Source organism: Phasianus colchicus, chromosome 12 (genome assembly GCF_987193195.1).
Source record: "Phasianus colchicus chromosome 12, bPhaCol1.hap1.1, whole genome shotgun sequence".
In the NCBI taxonomy this organism is placed as follows: Eukaryota; Metazoa; Chordata; class Aves; order Galliformes; family Phasianidae; genus Phasianus; species Phasianus colchicus.
The window spans coordinates 20,420,016-20,439,177 of record NC_143447.1 but is presented as its reverse complement, the minus strand read 5'-3'; the positions used below and the strand labels follow the sequence as shown (position 1 = coordinate 20,439,177).

At 65.8% G+C, this 19,162-nt stretch overlaps 4 protein-coding genes across 5 annotated transcripts; 3 read left to right on the top strand and 1 right to left on the bottom strand.

Annotated features, from left to right (window-relative positions):
* Positions 1-558: 558 nt before the first annotated feature.
* On the top strand, positions 559-8,707 carry ANPEP (alanyl aminopeptidase, membrane). Of its 2 annotated transcripts, none has more exons than XM_090149214.1 (21): positions 559-656; positions 3,363-3,965; positions 4,171-4,313; positions 4,384-4,520; positions 4,597-4,723; positions 4,812-4,966; positions 5,038-5,151; positions 5,472-5,615; positions 5,705-5,770; positions 5,892-5,957; positions 6,109-6,281; positions 6,377-6,453; positions 6,544-6,677; positions 6,758-6,813; positions 6,899-7,046; positions 7,127-7,218; positions 7,375-7,485; positions 7,567-7,734; positions 7,805-7,945; positions 8,077-8,158; positions 8,299-8,707. In XM_090149214.1, exons 2-21 carry the CDS (start codon positions 3,370-3,372, stop codon positions 8,455-8,457), a joined length of 2,889 nt encoding a protein of 962 aa, XP_090005340.1. In that variant the 5' UTR covers positions 559-656; positions 3,363-3,369; the 3' UTR covers positions 8,458-8,707. The 2 variants fall into 2 exon arrangements, with proteins under 2 accessions (XP_090005340.1, XP_031443802.1); XM_031587942.2 differs by lacking the exon at positions 559-656 and adding an exon at positions 1,553-1,778.
* A 606-nt stretch (positions 8,708-9,313) lies between these two features.
* Positions 9,314-10,499, bottom strand: LOC116225518 (uncharacterized). The gene is made up of 2 exons (XM_031587946.2): positions 9,630-10,499; positions 9,314-9,418 (listed from the first exon to the last, which is right to left on the bottom strand). Exons 1-2 carry the CDS (start codon positions 10,494-10,496, stop codon positions 9,314-9,316), a joined length of 972 nt encoding a protein of 323 aa, XP_031443806.2. The 5' UTR covers positions 10,497-10,499.
* A 103-nt stretch (positions 10,500-10,602) lies between these two features.
* On the top strand, positions 10,603-14,958 carry LOC116225583 (uncharacterized). Its single transcript, XM_031588030.2, has 2 exons — positions 10,603-14,350; positions 14,726-14,958. The coding sequence occupies exons 1-2, from the start codon at positions 13,499-13,501 to the stop codon at positions 14,786-14,788; spliced, it is 915 nt and encodes a 304-aa protein (XP_031443890.1). The 5' UTR covers positions 10,603-13,498; the 3' UTR covers positions 14,789-14,958.
* A 550-nt stretch (positions 14,959-15,508) lies between these two features.
* LOC116225514 (putative gonadotropin-releasing hormone II receptor) lies at positions 15,509-18,261 on the top strand. The gene is made up of 4 exons (XM_031587939.2): positions 15,509-16,119; positions 16,469-17,022; positions 17,224-17,428; positions 17,579-18,261. The coding sequence occupies exons 1-4, from the start codon at positions 16,074-16,076 to the stop codon at positions 18,031-18,033; spliced, it is 1,260 nt and encodes a 419-aa protein (XP_031443799.2). The 5' UTR covers positions 15,509-16,073; the 3' UTR covers positions 18,034-18,261.
* Positions 18,262-19,162: the final 901 nt, after the last annotated feature.

Here is a 19,162-nt window from a genome sequence, read left to right as displayed (position 1 = left end):
AGTGAACACAGGGCTGGGCAGCCCTATCTCAGGGCAGAGGTGCCCCACAGCCCCTCCTGGCCACCATCCCGCATTGGGTGCGGGGGCCCCTTCCTGTGCCGTTTCCCTCCCGCCAGCTGCGCTCCCGCGGGCTCTGCCTCCACTTCCCCTGGCAGGGAAACAGTGACTCTGCTTGGAAGGAATTTTTCTGCTCTCCCCACCACTTAACCCTTCCCCATCTGGCCACCGGCCCCCAGCAGCACGCGGGGGGTCACTGAGCTGAGCCACTTCTTCATCGCTGCCAGCCCTCCTCCTCCTCCTCCTCCTGCCGCATGGCTGCCACGCGGTGGTGGGAGCTGTGAGCAGTGCAGAGAGATGAGTCCGGAGGTGGGGGGGATGGGTTCTGTGGTTGTGGGGGTCTGAGGGGTCAGGGCAGTGGGGGGCTCAGCGCGGTGCTTCTGCCCAGGTCCGGTATGCAGGGGGGGCTTGTGGAGTGCTGCTGGGGGAATCCTGGCTGCAGTGGGCAGTGCCTTTTCTCTAGCCCAGTGCCGTGGCTGTCGCTGGCGCAGGACGTGCCTAGCTGCACATGACAAGGAGACGTTCTGGCACCTCCGGTACCGGCTGCATCCCCACCGCCCTTTCCTGTATCCTGCTGGAGCTGCGAAGCACAGAGCTGGGTAAGTCGCGCTGCTGCTCCCTGCCGTAGCCCCGGCCTTGCCACGTGCAGGACGGGGCAGGGAGAATGGGATGGGCTGAGCCCCCGACCCCATCCCCACACCCAGGAGAACCGCAGCTCTGAGCCCAGCAACGTAGGGACCGCCCAGCTCTGTGCTCTCCAGTTGCCTGCAAGAACTGGCGTTGGGGCCCCGTCCCGGCCCTGCATGGCTGCCAGGTACTGCCCTGTCACCATCTGGGCTGTGTTTGGCACCCACGGGCGCAGGGTTCCCCTGAGCTCGGTCTCTTGTGGGAACTCCCCCATCCTCCAGACCCCTCACCACTGGTGAGGTGGGGGGATGTGGGCAGGTGGAGGCTGGCATGCGCCCAGCCCCTCTGCAGGCACCTGCACAGCCCGAACTACGGTGTTTGCCCTCACCCTGCCAGGGACTGGGTGAGCCTGCTCACTCCCAGGGGATAAACATTCCAGCCCTGATTCCCGGGTGTTGCACACGGCTGCCAACTGCAAATCTATCCACGTCCACGCAGCCCCGTAGGCTGCTTGCAGCTGGGGCAGGCGGTGCCAGGTGGAACACAGGGAGCTGGATGGGGCACAGCGTGCTGGGAGGGACACGGGGTGCCGGGTGGGACATGGGGTGCTGGGTAGGGGCTGAGCGGTGTGGCACCCCCGAGCAGGGATGGTTTGCAGGCTGCTTAGGTGCTGGGCGAGCACAGCCTGCTGGTGTTGCTGTCGAGTGCTGCCCTGTTCCCTTCCTTGCCACTTCTGGGGCTGAGTGTGCTGGTAAAGGCTGGTGCCCCCGAGCAGTGCCTCCCAGACAGGGCAGTAGTGCATCTGAGACGCCCCCTATGCCCGGCCCTGGGGCGCCTGCCCTGTGCCGGGCCCCGGCCCTGTGCTGGGCACGCGGTGTCCGTTCCGGGACCCTCGCTGCCCGCCCCCCAGCCAGCAGCCCAGGGGTTAAGGTGACGAGCAGCGGTTCAGGTTACTTCCCCTGGAGTTCGGGGAGGAAACTTTCCTCCCGCTGCCTCCCGAGCTAACGGGGCAGCGGCAGCGGGGCGGCGAGCGACGGTCGGCGCACCGACGGGAGTCCCGGGAGCCGCGTTTCGCCGCGGCTGAGCGCGGGGCGGTGAGTGGGGCACGGATGGGGCTGGGGTCTGCCGGGCCTCCGCGGGCCGGGCGGGGGGACGGGAGCTGCGGCTGCACGGGGGAATGGAGCGCGGTGTGAGCGAGGGCTCCGGGAGGGGCGCGGGGAGACGGAGCGAGAGGGCAGCTCCGGAAGGCTATGGGGTGTGCGTGGGGGGGCTGTGGGGTGAGCCCCTATCTGTGCGCCCCGGGGCCAGAGGTGTCGCGTCCGTGCCCGCCCATGGGGCGATGTTTGCGGGTGTGCAAGCGGGGACGCGGGCTGGGGGGCGGGCGGGGCTGGAGAGAGCTGGCAGAGGTGGGAGGAGTGCGGGGTCGAATGCCCGCAGTGCGGTGCCGAGATGTCTGCGCGGGGGGCACAGCTGCACCCCCGGGCTCCAGGCAGCCCCCCCAGCCGCGGTTCGGGGCACGGTGTTCCCCGACACAGCGCCTTTGCAGGGCGGTGTGTATGGTGAGCCGTGTGGGGATGTGCAGGGAAGTGGTACTGCTCCTCAGCCTCAGAGATGTGCACCTGGGAGCTGCTGGGCACGGCTCACAGTGTTGGGCACACCTGGGAGCTGCAGTGCCCTGAGGACACCGCTCAGCCTCTGCCCAGCTTTGCCCTTTGTTCCTGTATCTCTGCCATCTGTACCAGCCCGGGTTGCACTGCTGGAGGTATCAGACCTTGGGAAAATGAGTTTCTGTTCCCAGCGTGAGGTGCACACAATGTTTCCTCTTCCCCACCTTGCCCTGCATGGGGACTTTGCTCCTCTGTCTTTGGCTGTGCCCATGGGAGCCCTGGGCAGAGCTCAGGGGGCTCGGCCCAGTGTGGTTGGGGCTGCTCTCCCATGTTGGCAGGTGCACGAGGAAGGTGTGTCCTGCCCCACGTGCCACTTGCAGTGCACCTGGCCCAGCGCCTTTGCTCAGCTCCCAGCTGGGAGGTGCAGGCCAAACTGAACCCCCAGGCCCACCAGCATTCTCCCAGCTGTGTTCTGTGCAGGTCAGGATCCCCAGCTCAGGGGGCACATGGGGAGCTGCTGGGCTTGTGCCAGCCTGTGCGGGGTTCACGAGTACTGGAATTTGAACTCCCAGCGCACACCTGTTAATGCAGCCCTGGACTTTGAGAGGGCTGCAGGCAGGGGAGTTCGTCCCTGGCTCTGAGGACCCCCGGCTGCGATGCCATGCTCTCCCTGCCTGCACAGGGGGCCGTGGCTGTGCCCGTGCTGGGGGCCAGCACCCACTCTGCTGCACTGCCTTCCCTGTGGTGAGGTGGGGATGCGGCTGCTGGCTGTGACCCCGCTCTGTCCCTCCTTTTGCAGGGCCACACCGGTGCCCTGGAGGGATGCCAGGAGCCCTGGCCCAGAGCCATGCCCACTCCTGTGCTGCCCATCCCTGGTGGTGCAATCCTGAGCTCTCGTACTGCCCCAGTGCTCGGGATTAGTGCAGCTGTGGTGCGGGGAGGCGGGCGGGCGGAAGGCTCATCCTGGTCATTTAATTGTTCACCCATTAACTTGGACTAATAAACCCTGTGGGAGCAAGAGGCTAAAAGCCGTGCCAGCCCAGCACAGCTCCTCTGCACGCCGCTCCGCAGCCTCGCCATGGCAGCCGGCTTCTTCATCAGCAAGAGCGTGGGCATCGTGGGCATCGTGCTGGCGCTGGGTGCCGTGGCCACCATCATCGCGCTGTCTGTGGTGTATGCACAGGAGAAGAACAGGTCGTCAGGAGGCAGCAGCAGCACCGACACCACCACCACCACCGCCGCCAGCACCACCACTGCCCCCAACAACCCCTGGAACCGCTGGCGGCTGCCGACGGCGCTGAAGCCCGAGAGCTACGAGGTGACGCTGCAGCCTTTCCTGACGCCCGATGTCAACAGCATGTACATCTTTAGGGGCAACAGCAGCGTGGTCTTCATCTGCGAGGAAGCCACCGACCTCATCCTGATCCACAGCAACAAGCTGAACTACACGCTGCAGGGCAACTTCCTCGCCTCGCTGCATGCGGTGGACGGCCCCGCACCGCCCGCCATCACCAACACGTGGCTGGAGACCAACACGCAGTACCTGGTGGTGCAGCTGGCTGGGCCGCTGCAGCAGGGCCAGCGCTACCGCCTCTTCAGCAGCTTCATCGGGGAGCTGGCCGACGATCTGGCTGGATTCTACCGCAGCGAGTACACTGAGGGCAACGTCACCAAGTGGGTGCAAGACTGGGGAGGGGGCAAGGCGCTGAGGGTGAGGGGGCCGTGGTGCCAGGAGCCTCTCCATGAGCGCAGGTTGCCTGTGTGCACGTGCCCCTGTGTGCGGGCAGGGAGCGGAGGGGTCTGGCTCCTCATGGGGTGTCAGCGCCTGGGCAGAGGGGACGGAGAGCCTGGGCGCTGCTGCTGACGGGTTCGCTTGCAGGGTGGTGGCCACTACGCAGATGCAGGCCCCTGATGCGAGAAAAGCCTTCCCCTGCTTTGACGAGCCAGCCATGAAGGCCGTCTTCACGGTGACGATGATCCACCCCTCCGATCACAAGGCCATCTCCAACATGCCTGCCAACAGTGAGTGGGGCAGGGGAGCTCTGTGCCGGGTGGGCGGGCGGGCGGCTGAGCTGCTCCCTGCTCTCCACAGACACCTACCAGCTGGAGATGGATGGGCAGAGCTGGAACGTCACCCAGTTCAACCCCACGCCCAAGATGTCCACCTACCTGCTGGCCTTCATCGTCAGCCAGTTTGACTACGTAGAAAACAACACTGGAGAGGTGCAGGTGAGCTGAATGCCGTCCCGTGCACCTGGGGCACAGCCCGGGCAGCAGCTGAGCCCGGCACCATCTCTCCTCTCAGATCCGCATCTGGGGCCGCCCCACAGCCATTGCTGAAGGGCAGGGCGAATACGCACTCCAGAAGACCGGACCCATCCTCAGCTTCTTTGAGAGACACTACAACACGGCATACCCACTGCCCAAGTCCGGTGGGTGCGGGGGGCGTGGGGCCATGCTGTGCTGCTGGCAGCTGCTCCAGCTGTGGCCGTGTGCCAATGGCACCTCTCCCTCCCCCAGATCAGGTCGGCCTGCCCGACTTCAACGCGGGCGCAATGGAGAACTGGGGACTGGTCACCTACCGGGAGAACTCGCTGCTCTATGACAACGCCTACTCCTCCATTGGCAACAAGGAAAGAGTGGTGACCGTCATCGCCCACGAGCTGGCCCATCAGGTACCTGCCGGGCCCCTGCTTGCCCCTGTAGCCACAGTGCCCTGCTGACAGGGCGCTCTACTCCTCTGCAGTGGTTTGGGAACCTGGTGACGCTGCGGTGGTGGAATGACCTGTGGTTGAACGAGGGCTTTGCCTCCTACGTGGAGTACCTGGGCGCAGACTCAGCAGAGCCCACCTGGAACATTGTGAGTGCTGGTACCAGTGACATAGGGCATAGGGCATGTGTATGAGATGTGGGGCATGTGTATGGGACTTGGGGCACATGTGTGGAGCTCAGAGTTGAGTTATAGTGTACAGAGCATGAGTATGCTGCGTAGAGCACAGGTATGGGATGTGGGGCATGTGTCTGGGGTCTGGAGCATGGGTGTGGGGCATGAGGCATGGGAGACAGGTATGTGGCATGGGACATGGATATGGGGCAAGGGCACGGGCACTCCCCTGCTGCCCAGCGCCCAGGTGCTGCCCTGCTGCAAGTGCTGCGCTGATGGCTGCACCGACCCCGCAGAAAGACCTGATGGTGCTGAATGAATTGTACACGGTGATGGCAACCGATGCCCTGACCACCTCCCACCCGCTCACCTTCAGCGAAGATGAGATCAACACCCCAGCACAGATCAGCGAGGTCTTTGACAGCATCGCCTACAGCAAGGTGGGCGCTCAGCATCGGGCGCAGGGTCTGGGAGCGCGGGGTCCCCGGGCGGTCGCTGTGTGCTCAGAGCCTCACTGCTGTCTCCGCAGGGAGCGTCGGTGCTGCGGATGCTCTCTGACTTCCTCACTGAAGACGTGTTCAAGGAGGGGCTGCAGGTGAGCTGGGGGTTGCTGGGCTGTGTTGTGGTGCGTAGGGCTGTGGCAGGCCGTCCCTCCCTGGGGCTCCACGGGGGTCCTCTGCCCCTGCCCACCCAGCTCTCCTGGTGCTCTCCCGCAGTCCTACCTCCACACCTTTGCCTATGGAAACACCGTGTACACAGACCTGTGGGAGCACTTGCAGGAGGTATGAGCAGAGTGGGCTGCTCTCTGTGCTGCTCCCACCCTCCCCACCCCCTCCAGGTCCAGTGGCTGCATTCTCTGCTGGGCGAGGGGTTCAGCTCCTGCATGGGGCTGGGCCCCACAGCACCAGGGAACACTGCCAACACCTCTTGCAGGCTGTCGACAAGAACAACGTGCCTCTGCCCAACTCCATCAGTGCCATCATGGACCGCTGGACGCTGCAGATGGGTTTCCCCGTGGTGACTGTCAACACACTCACCGGCAGCATCAAGCAGAGCCACTTCCTTCTGGACTCCAACTCCACAGTGGAGAGACCTTCTGTGTTCAAGTGAGTGGGGCTGGGACTATGGTGCTGTGGAGTGCGGAGGGGATGGGGGGAGTGGGTGGTGAGAAATGGCTGTTGGCCTTGTGTCCCCTGCACAGCTACACTTGGATTGTCCCCATCACCTGGATGACGCCTATCAGAACTGGGGACAGGTATTGGCTGGTGGATGTCTCAGGTATGATGCTGGGGGTATGGGCTGGGAGCTCGCTGCCACCCCATGTGCTGGTGGGTTCGGTGTAGGAGCAGACCCCCTCTGCCCTCACAGACACCAACAGCAACTTCAGTGTGGGCAGCTCCACCTGGCTCCTGCTGAACCTCAACGTCAGCGGCTACTTCCGTGTCAACTACAACCAGGAGAACTGGGATCAGCTCCTGCAGCAGCTCTCCAACGACCACCAGGTACGTGGGACTCCCATCCCACACACCCCGCACACCCCACGCTGGCGCTGCCCTGTGGCACCAGCTCTGCTCTCCCCCAGGTCATCCCCGTCATCAACCGGGCGCAGATCATCGATGACGCCTTCAACCTGGCCAGGTGAGCGGGGCGGCTGGGCGGCACCTGGTGGGATGCGTGGCACGGGTGGCACCAGGATCTCCATGCTGCCATCTCCCCGCTGCAGGGCACAGCAAGTCAGCGTGACGTTGGCACTGAATACCACGCGCTTCCTGAGCGGGGAGACAGCGTACATGCCTTGGCAGGCAGCACTCAACAACCTGCAGTACTTCCAGCTGATGTTCGACCGCAGCGAAGTGTTCGGGCCCATGACGGTGAGCGCAGCCCCAGGGGGTGCTGAGGGCCAGGGGTGCTGTGGGGGCTGCATGCTGAGCCCTGCCCACCCGCCCTGCAGAAATACATCCAGAAGCAAGTGACGCCACTCTTTGAGTATTACAAGAATGTCACCAACAACTGGACAACCATCCCCATCAACCTGATGGATCAGTGAGTACCGCAGAGCTCTGGGTTACCTGCTGCCCTGTGCGCAGTGCAGTGCTCACTGCAGTGTGCTCCAGGGGGGACGCGCAGCCCCCCATGTGGCCTGTGGGTGCCAGAGGCTGTGCGCCCATCCCAGCCCCGCGGGCTGCTCTCTCCCCCCAGATACAACGAGATCAATGCCATCAGCACAGCCTGTTCCTATGGCATCGCTGAGTGCCAGCAGCTGGCCACCGCGCTCTTCCAGCAGTGGAAGCAGAACGTCAGCAACAACCCGTGAGTGCTGCAGTGCCATGGCTGGGCACAGTGAGGCTGGACGCAGTGAGGGCTCTGTGCTGAGACATCTCTCCCCGACAGCATCGCCCCGAATCTGCGCTCCGCCATCTACTGCAGCGCTGTGGCCACGGGCGGTGAGGAGGTGTGGGACTTCATTTGGGAGCGCTTCCTCGAGGCTCCTGTGGTGTCCGAGGCCGACAAGCTGCGCACGGCCCTGACCTGCAGCACTGAGACCTGGATCCTCCAGCGGTGGGTGCAGGGCCGGGGGGGGGCACGGCTCTGCCCCCACAGCCTCTCACCTGGCAGCTCCCCCCACCAGGTACCTGCAGTACACCATTGACCCCACCAAGATCCGCAGGCAGGATGCCACCTCCACCATCAACAGCATCGCCAGCAACGTGGTGGGGCAGCCGCTGGCCTGGGACTTCATCCGAGGCAACTGGAGGACACTTTTTGGCCAGTGAGCACTGCATGGGGCGGGGAGCCGCAACAGCAGTTGCCTGTGTGCCGGGGCGGGACACTGAGCAGCTCCAACACGGGGCAGCACTGTGCCCCGCAGCCCCCTGCTCAGCCATCTGTCCCCTCCCCCAGGTACGGCGGCGGCTCCTTCTCGTTCTCCCGGCTGATTTCAGCCGTCACCCAACGCTTCAACACGGAGTTTGAGCTGCAGCAGGTGAGCGGCTGCCAGCTGGCACCTACACCCGGGTCCCTCTGTCCCGCCGAGCCCTGCGTGTGCCCTGCTCTGGTTGCCGTCGCGGTGCGCTCGCTGCGGGGTCCCCGCGCCGCCCCAGCCCTTCTGTCCCCCCCTCGCAGCTGGAGCAGTTCAAGGCAGACAACCAGGACATCGGCTTCGGCTCGGGGACGCGCGCCCTGGAGCAGGCGCTGGAGCGGACGAGGACCAACATCAACTGGGTGAAGGAGAACAAGGAGGTCGTGCTCGCCTGGTTCCGCGCCGAGACCGCCTCCAGCTGAGCCTGCTCTGCGCACCGCCGCGCCGCGGGGCTCCGCTGCCGCTCCCCGCAGCCGGTCCGACCGCTCGCCCGCTCCGTCCCCGTCCCGCGTCCACCCCGGAGCGCTGCCGCCCGGCCCGGCCCGGCCGAGCCCTTCGCTGCTCGTGACGGGAAGCGTCCGGCGCCTGGATGATGGGCGGGGGGGCACGGGGCCGGGCACAGCGAGGGCTCGTGCCAGACGTGGGGTCTTGTAAATAAAGAGGTGCACGGGAGCGCGGTGTGGCCGCGGCTGCGAGGCGGAGCGGGGCCGGGGCAGGAAATGGCTGGAGCGGAGGCGGCCCCGAGCTGTTAGGAGCCCGGTGCTAAGTGGCTCCGGGGGCTGCGCCGACGCCAGCACTCGGCCCCTCCGTCTGACGGCTGCGTGTGAGCTCGGCCGCGGCGCTGCGGGGGGGTGGCACGGCGCCTCGAGCCCCAGCCCCAAACCCTGTGGGTGCAGAAAGGAGAGGGGGCTCGGCGGGTGGGTGGGCGCTGTGCCCCAGCAGTCGGGGGGGCTGGGGCAGGTGGAGGGCTGGGGGAGCGCAGAAATGGGGTCCCTCTGTCACTCCAGCCCTGGGGACATCTCTGGGCTGTGGGACATTACACCGAGCCCCGAGACTGGGGGCAGCACATCGAGGTGAGTAGCGTAGGGTGAAGGCTGAACATTGCCCTCCCACAACCCCACCCCGGGGCCCATGTCGGAGCGCAGTGAGCAGGAGCCCCACAATAACCAAAGGCAAAGTGCAGCAATGCACGGCAGCTTTAATGAGGAGCCCCTCCCAGTGTCCCGCAGTGCCCCCTGGCACTGTCCCCACGCTGTGTCATCAGCTGTGGGCACCGCATCAGCTCCACCATTCCCAGCACCGTGCAGGGCTGCAGCTGGGCAGGACAGGGGTCCCGTGGACGTCGGAGGAGATGAACATGTCCAGGTCCAGGGGGCTGCCAATCTGCAGAAAGGCTGTGTGTCAGGTGGCTGTGTCGGACAGTGCTGTGGCCATGTGCATGCATCCTGGGCTGGCTCTGCAGCTCAGTGTGCTTTGTGTCCCCACCCCATGCAGTCACCCTGGTCATGGCACACATGTGCACTGCAAGAGCATTCTCCATCCCACCCCACCACATCACAGGCTCTACCGTCAGCCCGCATGCACCCGTGTGTACCTGAGAGCTGCATGTGTGGAGTCCTGAAGGTCCCATGGCCTTTGCTTTCATCCCAGGATGCAGGGAGGGGGCTGCGGGCTTCATGCAGTAGGAGGGGGCTGTCCTGGTGCCTGTGGCTGCTGCGCATCTCTGGGGGGGCTCCATCGGGGTCGCTGCTCTGATGCTGCACAGCAGTGATGGTGAGGGCTGTGACATAAAGCCCGGTGTCCCATGCAGCTCCGGGGGGGTCCCCACGGTGGGGCTGTAGGAGGGTGATGACCAGAGCCCCATCCCCACGTCAGGAACCCCGTGCAGCTCCGGACGGGTCTCCAACACGGGGCCGTTGGAGAGCGACGCCCAGGTCCCCGTCCCCACATCCAGAGCCCCGTGCAGCTCCGGGGGGCTCCCCCACCCCTCCGAGTCGGGGGGCGAAGCATCCTGCGGGGCTGGGGGCCACAGCCGGGGGTGCGGGGGCTGGCAGCAGCCCAGGCCCCGGGGGCAGAGCGGGCAGCGGCGGGGGGCCGCCCCCCGGCGCAGTAGCAGCACCTCCTCGCTGAGCCCCAGCAGCGCCGAGAGGTGGGCGATGTAGCGGGTGGCGAGGCGCAGGGTCTCGATCTTGGTGAGGCTCTGCCCGGCGGGCGCCAGCGCGGGCGGCAGGTAGTGCCGCAGCCGGTGCATGGCCTGCGCCAGCCGCCGCATCCGCAGCTTCTCCCTCTCGCTGGCGCTCTGCCGTGGGCCCCCGGCCACCCCCGATCCCCTCCTGCCCGCCGGACCCCCGCACCGCCTCAGCCCAGCCCCGCTGCTGGGTCTGCAGAGCTCCCCAGGTGGGGTCAGCGTGGCGGCCGTTGGGGTCTGGAGGCTGTGGGGCAGCAGTGGGGACCCGGCCATGGTGGGCTCTGCTCTGGGGCTGTGCACGTCCAGGGGTCCTTGGGCAGCCCTGGCTTTATGTGGGCCCAAGGTGCGAGGTGACACTTCTGTGGCCACCTGGAGGTGTCAAAACCTACATGGTGTGGGCTGGGACTGGGCCGGGAGCCTGGGAAAGCCAGACCCATTTGCGAAGGTGTCAGTTCTGACTCCTCCAACCCTTAATTGGCACTGCCCGGTGCTGGGAAGTGTGCAAGAACCAATTCACACGGTCGTGAGAGATGCTAACGTGCCGACCAGCCCTGCCAGCGCTGCGGCACGGCACTATGGGGCAGCAAGGCCTTGACCTTCCATTGCCAGCATCCCTGGCATCCCCACACCACGCTGCCCCTTGCATGGCTGACAGATGGGGGTCCTGAGCGTCTCTGCATCCAGCCATGCTGCTTCAGTCTCCCTGACTCTGTGGGATGCCGCTGCATGTCTCTGAGATGCTTGTGTGCAGCTGGGAGCACTATCTGTGTGACTGTGGACATACACTGAGCCACGTTGCCTGCCCAGCTGTGGCAAACCCCAGGCCCTGACCCCAGGATGTGGGCAGCACTGTGTGAGGTGCTCCAGGGCACAAGTCCTGCCTGCAGCCTTTGGGCTCAGCCAGTAGAACTGTGGGTGGGAGATCCTGGGGCTAAGAGCTGGTGTTGCAGCAGCACCTGGTGCTGGGCAGGAGGGTGCCAAGATGGGATGGGAGCTGCAGGAGTGCTCAGGTTTGGATCTGGGCTCCTGGCCTCTAAATCTATCTCTGGACCCTCAGTGCAGTGCCCTGTGCTGCACTCCATCAGCACAGCATGGAGGGAGCGGGGGATCCCAGCTCCCTGATAGGGAGCTCCAGGCACTGCTCTGCAGGGGCTCTGACCCCAGCCCCGGCCGTGCTCCAGCACTTGTCTAAACACAGAGGGAGGTGGGAAATGGCTGCCCAGCAGGGCCGCAAAACTCATTACCTGGGAGCTCATCAGCTAATGAGACACAGGAGGGGGTCTGGGAACAGGGGGGAGCAGTTCTGGCACTGCGCAGGGGGATGTGTGGGGAAGGGGCTGTGCCCAAGGCTGTGCTCATGGGTGTGGAGCTCCCTCTGAGCACCCCCAAACCCCCCTCTGTGCTTCTGGGCGGATCATCTGCAGACCCCCAGGTCCCCAGTGCAGCTCCAACCCTGTGGGTGTGCAGCTGGTGTCAGGAGCCTGAGCGCAGAGCCGTACAGCATTCCATTGTGCTCAGACCTTGGATGGGACAGCGCAGGGGCACTTCTTGCACTGAGGGCAGAGGAACAGCTGTGAATTCATCAGCATTTATCTGCTGTGTCTGTGGCATCCGTGGGGTGAAAAATGCTGTGTCCTCATGGCACCCAGCTGGGGCGGTGTGGCGGTGGCAGACAGCCTGAAGTGGGGTGGCAGGTGCTGGGGTGCCCTGTGGTGATGTGCCCCTGCCAGCCCGGGGTGCACCAGGGTGTGCGTGGCTCCAGCAGTGCTGGGCACAGTGTGTGGCAGCCAGGGCGAGGGCAGGGAGTGCCTGCTGTGTCGGCACTGCTGTGTGCTCAGGCACAGTGACATCCACACAATGTGACTTCTGAGGGATGGAGATCCAGTACTGGCACTGCCCAGCATGGCAAGGAGTGCAGATGTGCCGTGGCCCCACTGGGGGTGACTGATAGGCAGGGCTGAGAGTCACCACCTCCATGTCACAGCATGTGCAGGGAAAATTGAATGACTTTCATGTGACCATTGCTGATGAAGTGGTGGCTCACGCAGTCCCTTCACCAGCACTTCCCTGTGGAGTGGCACACCCCGTGACCACAGCTGGTTCCGTGCCTCATGCCCGGCTCCGTGCCCCGTGCCCAGCTCTGCGCCCCATGAGCAGAGAGGCTGAGCAGCCCTGCTATCTCAGGGGCTGTGCACGCCCTGCCCTGGGGGCTGTGTGCGCTGCTTCATCCCGTGCCACGCAGGGGCTGTCCCAGCACACGGCCAGGCTGCGCCGCTGATGTGCAGCTGCGGTGCGGTGGGGCCGTGCAGTGGCACAGGGATGCTCTCCCCCCCCCGGCGCTCTCTCCCTGATCTATTTTCCTTCCCGCGCGGTGCCGGGTTTCCTTGGAAACCTTTACACTCGCAGCGCGCGACTCCTGTGCGGGGCCTGGGAACGCGGCGGGGGGCCCCCTCCCAGCCCCCTCCCAGCCCCCGGAGCGGGGACAGGGCCATGAATGCCGGGAGGGGCCGGGGTCTGCGAGGCTGTGCCGCGTGTGGGTACTGGAGATCGGGAGTGGGGCAATGGAGTCAGAGCTGCTGTGGGATATGGGGCCAGGCGGGGGTCGGGGGTGCGGCGCTGGGGCTGTCAGTCACAGCAGTGGACTTTGGGCACCGGCTGCAGGCAGAGCCGGGCGGCTCCACAGGCGTCAGGGCTCATTAGTGCCAGCATGTGAAATGCCATTAGCAGGACTGCAGGGGGGCCTGGGCAAAGCCCGCTGCCCTGGCTGAGGATGGGGGGACATGGTGCTGGACCCTCCCTGGCCCTGTAGGTCACACTGGGGAGCAGGATGGGGTGGAACAGCGCAGTGCTGGGCTCCGGGACTACCGGACTGGGGACGTGATGGGGACAGAGAAACGTGCCGGTCCCACAGCGTCTGCAGCGTGCATTGCACCGCAGAGCTCGCAGCGCACAGCCCGCTGCCGGCCCAGCAGCTGAGCCCACCGCACGCATCCTGCAGCAGACCGCACCGCAGACCCCGCGTGCGTCCCTGCTGGGGGGGCTCCCCCGGCCCCGTGCCAGCGCCGGTGCTGGGGTGCGGGCAGTGCCGGGGGGTGGGCAGCACGGAGCAGCCTCACACCACCGGGGTAAAAATCCTCACCCGCCTGTTCAAAGGACGGCTGCCCTCGCTCCCCGCCTTTGAAGTGCTGCCGACGCCGGCCACGGAGGTGCCGCTTCACACCTCCGGCCCGGCATAAAGCCGGGACTCCGGGGCTGGCGGCTCTCAGCCCTCAGCCATGGCCCGCCCGGCAGCTCCCGGCCTCGCGCTCCGCACCGTGTCTCCGCTGCACGACTGGGGTCTCCCCGCAGCCCCCGAGCCCGAGGGCTACAGCAGCAGCTCGCCGGCACCCTCACCCGACTCCTGCGGCCTCTCACCCCCTGCCAGGGCACCGCGCCGCGGTCCGGCGGGCAGGAGGGGATCGGGGGTGGCCGGGGGCCCACGGCAGAGCGCCAGCGAGAGGGAGAAGCTGCGGATGCGGCGGCTGGCGCAGGCCATGCACCGGCTGCGGCACTACCTGCCGCCCGCGCTGGCGCCCGCCGGGCAGAGCCTCACCAAGATCGAGACCCTGCGCCTCGCCACCCGCTACATCGCCCACCTCTCGGCGCTGCTGGGGCTCAGCGAGGAGGTGCTGCTACTGCGCCGGGGGGCGGCCCCCCGCCGCTGCCCGCTCTGCCCCCGGGGCCTGGGCTGCTGCCAGCCCCCGCACCCCCGGCTGCGGCCCCCAGCCCCGCAGGATGCTTCGCCCCCCGACTCGGAGGGGTGGGGGAGCCCCCCGGAGCTGCATGGGGCTCTGGATGTGGGGACGGGGACCTGGGCGTCGCTCTCCAACGGCCCCGTGTTGGAGACCCGTCCGGAGCTGCACGGGGTTCCTGATGTGGGGATGGGGCTCTGGTCATCACCCTCCTACAGCCCCATCGTGGGGACCTCCCCGGAGCTGCATGAGGCTCTCGCCTCCAACGTGTCCTCCTGGCCATCCCCTCCTCACTGTGCAGTGGCAGGGACCTCTCCAGACCCCCCCAGTGACCCCTTCCTGGACACGGGGCTGCTGCTGCTGCCAGACTTTGTGGATCCAGAGATGGTCACCCAGGTATGTGCGTGGCTGTGGAGCTGGGATACTGATGTGGGGCTGGGCACAATCTCTCTGGTTGGCTCGGAGTGCTCCTGTGGTGGTGTGGAAGTGGTGTTGGGGTCACAGTGATGTGGTCTGGGATTGGGAATGGAGAGGACCCCCCTCTACCCTATGGCATGTGTATGTGGGGGGCTTGGATCCTTCAGCTGCTCCCACTCTTCCTTGCATCATTTGGGCTCCTATCAGCTAGCACAGAGTCCTGCTGGTCCCTGAGTGGGTGCCCTCCTAATGGGGGCTCTGCCAGCCCCTAATGCTGCTGCCCCACACCCAGCCCTGCCCTGCATCGCTGCCCTGGCTTCGGTGCTTTCCTCACTGATTCTCTCTTCCCCACAGGACATCTCATCAGATCTGCTCTCTCTGCTGGAGGCTCTGCTCCCACCGCAGCCCCAGGACTGAGCCATGCACCATCAGATGCCCACGACTTGCAGGACCCAGGGAGACATGTGTCTCCCCTTGGACAGCTAAGGGGTGGTGAAAGCAAGGTGCTTGGAGCCCGGATCCATGCTGGCTAAGACTGTACATAATATACTGTGACTGTACATAAATAAACCCTTTTGCCCACTCTGACTATCGCCATTCCTGCAGCAACTGCTGGGCGCGGGATGGGTGCAACATGCACCATCGTCATGCTGGGGCTGAGAGGACAGCTGAGCTGGGGAAACTGCACAAGGGCATCTCTCTGAGTACGGGCAAGGGGCTGTGACACAGACCCAGCACCGCTGCGGGGCCCTGAGCCGGCAGCGTGCAGCTGGGGACAGCATCTGGGAAAGCAATTGTCGGGAGGTATCAGGACAGACACCTCCAGCTCTGGGAATGGAGCTCACCAGCACTGCCCCGGTGCGGCTCAATGACAGCTGAGCGATGTCCGCACCCCGTGCTCGGAGCCTGGGAGGGCCCCACGTCGCAGGGTCACCTGGGGGCTGCACCCCGCCGAGCTGGAGACCCCGCGGGTCCCGGGTGGAGGGCGGGTACGTGGCTGCAGGGGATCCCCGCGGGCCGGGGCGTCGAGCTGTGCGGAGCCCCATCCTGGGACTGGCAGGCAGATGCTAATGCGCACCGGGGTCCCTGGGGCAGGAGGTCTGCAGGACTAATGAGCCCCACTTATCTGTGAAATGACTGAGGTGACTTGCTAATTACGGTAATGCCCTCCGCCTGGGAGACGCAGCCTTTGAGATGCAAAAGAGCCGCGTTCCCCTCCCCCAGCCTGCAGCCCTGGTCCTACGGAGCAGCCGGGAGATGGGACCTGTGGATATTCGGGTCCCCACAAACGATACACCCCAAAGCAACGAGCACTGTGCACCCCACACCCGGCTCTGCAGCAGCAACCCCTGCTCCGGGCACCCCGCAGCGCCTGGGTGCAGGCATGTTGGGCTGGCAACACACTGTGTACATTTGTGCACGTGTGTCTGTGTGCGTGAGGCTGTTCACGCTCATCCATAGTGGGTGATGCGGGGTAAAGGAGGAGTCGTTCCACGCAGGTTGGCTACGTCAAGGAGCAACCTGAGCTGCCAAGGGCATCCCACGGGCAGCAGCTGGCGGGGTGCTGGGCGGGAGCGGAGGTGGCTGCAGGCAGCAGAGCGCTGCAGTGCCGGCCCTGCTGCCTGTGTCCCAGCTGGCTGCAGCCGGTGCCAATGTGGAAGCACTGGGAGCAGCGAGTGGGTGGCGTTTGAGCAGCCCTGACATGGCCCGGCTCGGCGGGGGAACAGGGCAGGATGCTGTGGCTGCAGGTGAGGTGTGCAGGGAGATGGGTGCAGGGAGCATGGGGTGCTGCACCAAAGAGCTCCTGCACCGGGGAGTGCCTTTGTCCCTGAGTAGGAGGACCACGAGGGATGTTCTGGAGTGGGGTGGACAGGGCAGCAGCAATGGCCTGGGGTAGGCAGGGGGCTAGGGGAGGCTGAGACCACTTCCCTGTGCTTACCTGTGATGCCAGAATCCCACAGTTCTCTGGGGTGTCGGGGCTGCCGATGGGAATGCTGTGAGCTGAGGTGGGTTTCTGGGTGGGTCGGTAGGTCACCCCGTCCCCTGAGCACCCCCAGCCCTGCACGGGCCATGCTGCCCATCTGCCTATCGCAGCAGGAGGGGGCTGGCTGGATCCGGGCCCTGAGGCGGGGAACGTCAGCACGGAGCCCTCTGGCAGCACGTCCCACCCCAAGCAGGGCTGTGCCTGGAGCCCCCGTTCCGAGGGTGCCGAGGAGCCGCTGCTGCTCCCCACCTTCTCGCCCGCAGCCCAGGCCCGCGTGGCTGCCACCTTCGTGCTCTTTGTGCTCTCGGCCGGCTGCAACGTGGCGGTGCTGCGGGCGGCAGGGGGCCGGGGGGGCGGCGGGCGCTCCCACATCCGCCTGCTGCTGCGGCACCTGGCTGCCGCCGACCTGCTGGTGACGGTGGTGGTGATGCCGTTGGATGCCGTCTGGAACATCACGCTGCAGTGGCGGGCGGGCGACCTGGCCTGCCGCCTCCTCATGTACCTGCGCCTGCTGGCCATGTACGCCTCCGCCTTCGTCACCGTTGTCATCAGCCTGGACCGGCAGGCCGCCATCCTGCGCCCGTTGGCCATCGCCCGCGCGCGCCGCAGGAACCGCGCCATGCTCCGTGCCGCGTGGATGCTGAGCGCTGCGCTCGCTGTGCCGCAGGTGCCTGCCCAGCCCCACGCACCGCGTGCTCCTGGGGGGCCCCGGGGACTTCTCAGGGGTGGCGGCGCCGTGAGCCCTCGGTGCGGGGCCCAACCCCGCAGCTCAGGCGCTCTGCAGCCCTGGCCTGAGACCCCCGGGTGCCCCCCGCGGGAGGGGCGGGGTCTCCATCTCAGCCCCGTCCCACCTCTGCTCTGCTTCCAGCTGTTCCTCTTCCACACCGTCACCCTGCACGCCCCGCACAACTTCACGCAGTGCACCACGCGCGGCAGCTTCCCGCAGCCCTGGCACGAGACCCTCTACAACATGCTGAGCTTCTCCTGCCTCTTCCTGCTGCCGCTGCTCATCATGGTGTGCTGCTACACACGCATCCTGCTCGAGATCTCCCGGCGCATGGGCTCCAGCCTCTGTGAGTGGGGCTGGCAGGGGGGCTGCGAGCGGATCCGAGTGTGCAGCCTTGGTCAGGATGGTGGGGGTCCTTGCTCCCTGCTTGGGGTGTGGTTACCGTCCTGCCCATGTGGCTGAGCCCCCGCTCACTGCTCCCACTCCCACATTTCAGTCTCCTCCAGGGACGTGCCGCTGCGGTGCTCTGGGAACAACATCCCACGGGCACGGCTGCGCACGCTGAAGATGAGCCTGGTCATCGTCTCCTCCTTCATCCTCTGTTGGACCCCCTACTACCTGCTGGGGCTGTGGTACTGGTTCTGCCCACGGGCCATGCAGCAAAAGGTCCCGCCATCCCTCTCCCACATCCTCTTCATCTTCGGCCTCTTCAATGCCTGCCTGGACCCCATCACCTATGGGCTCTTCACCATCCCCTTCCAGAGGCGCTGCAGTTGTCCCTGTGGGCACAGCCCTGAGCCTGAGCCACCCTCCTCAGCCACGGGTTCCTTCCACTGTTTGGCCTCATCTCTGCGGGGCAGGCAGAGTACAGGCGGCACAGAGGGGCCACAGCCACCTATCGAGCTGGGGCTGCCCACTGGGGCCAGTTCCTGCCAGAGCAGTGCGCCGTGAGCCAGGGCAGTGTGATGCCATGAAGATGGCACTGTGTGACCAGCAAGGGCACAACAGCAAGGGCAGGCGGTGGGGGCTCTGCTCCAAAATTCTTCTGTAAGTGGTAGAGCAGAGCTGCTCCTACAGCCAGGTGGGTGTGAGCCACCCCTCTTCCCTCTCTGCACCCATTTATGTTACATGCTGGAGCACAACACGGTAATAAAGCATCCTGTGGCCATCTTGTGTGCTGCCTGCATCCATGGGTGTGGCTGCACTGGGGCTGGGGATGGGTTGTGTAGGGACCCTGGCTGTTGTTCCCAAGGCCAGGGTGGCTTCCATCTCCAGCAACAGTGCTGCTGGGGGCTGCACAGAGCAGAGCTTGCGGTCCCTCTGGTCCTGTGCCAGCCCTGCACCTGCTTGCTGCTGGGAACAGGATCCGGGCTGCTGCTGAAGGTCGTTGTGAGGTGCTGGAGCCTGGCAGCGCCCAGCAGCCAAGCAGCTGCTCCAAGGCCAGTGCTGCTGCCGGGGCCAGGGACGCAGCTTTGCTGCTCTGCTACTGTGGGGGCTGCTGCCCCGGCCCCAGCGTGGGCTGTGGCTGTGGTTCCTGCAAGGGTGGGGGCCGCTGGTGGGGAGAGGGCAGCGAGAGCCACTCCTCAGCGGGGTTCCCCAGGTCTGGTACATGGAATTGTGTGGTAAGTGCATTTGTCAGATCCTGATGCTGCTGCTGGCCCAGTCTGGACCTGTGCAAGCAGGCAGTGGACACAGGAAGAATTTGGAGCTGCCAAAATGCATCCCCTTGGATAGAGGTCTGCAGTAAGAGTCTGGCATTGCTCCAGCAGGTGCATGGGTGGGATGGGCACAGTGAGCTCTGGGCACCCATCCCTGCACCCCGTTCTGCAGCAGGGCTGGACATGGCCCCAGGGTGGGCTGGGTTCTGGAGGCACTGCAAGAGCCCCACAGTTGCTGCAGGGAGCTGGGAGGGAGCTGAGCACAGAGCTGCAGTCCCCGCAGGCTGGTGATGGCAGGGCTGAAGGATGGTGCTGATGCCCTGATCCCACACCATGGCTGCATGGCATGGCACTGCACCTGCAGGTGCAGCCGTGCATGAGGAGCAGCATCACGCCAGGTCCCCAGGAGGGCAGCAGCCATG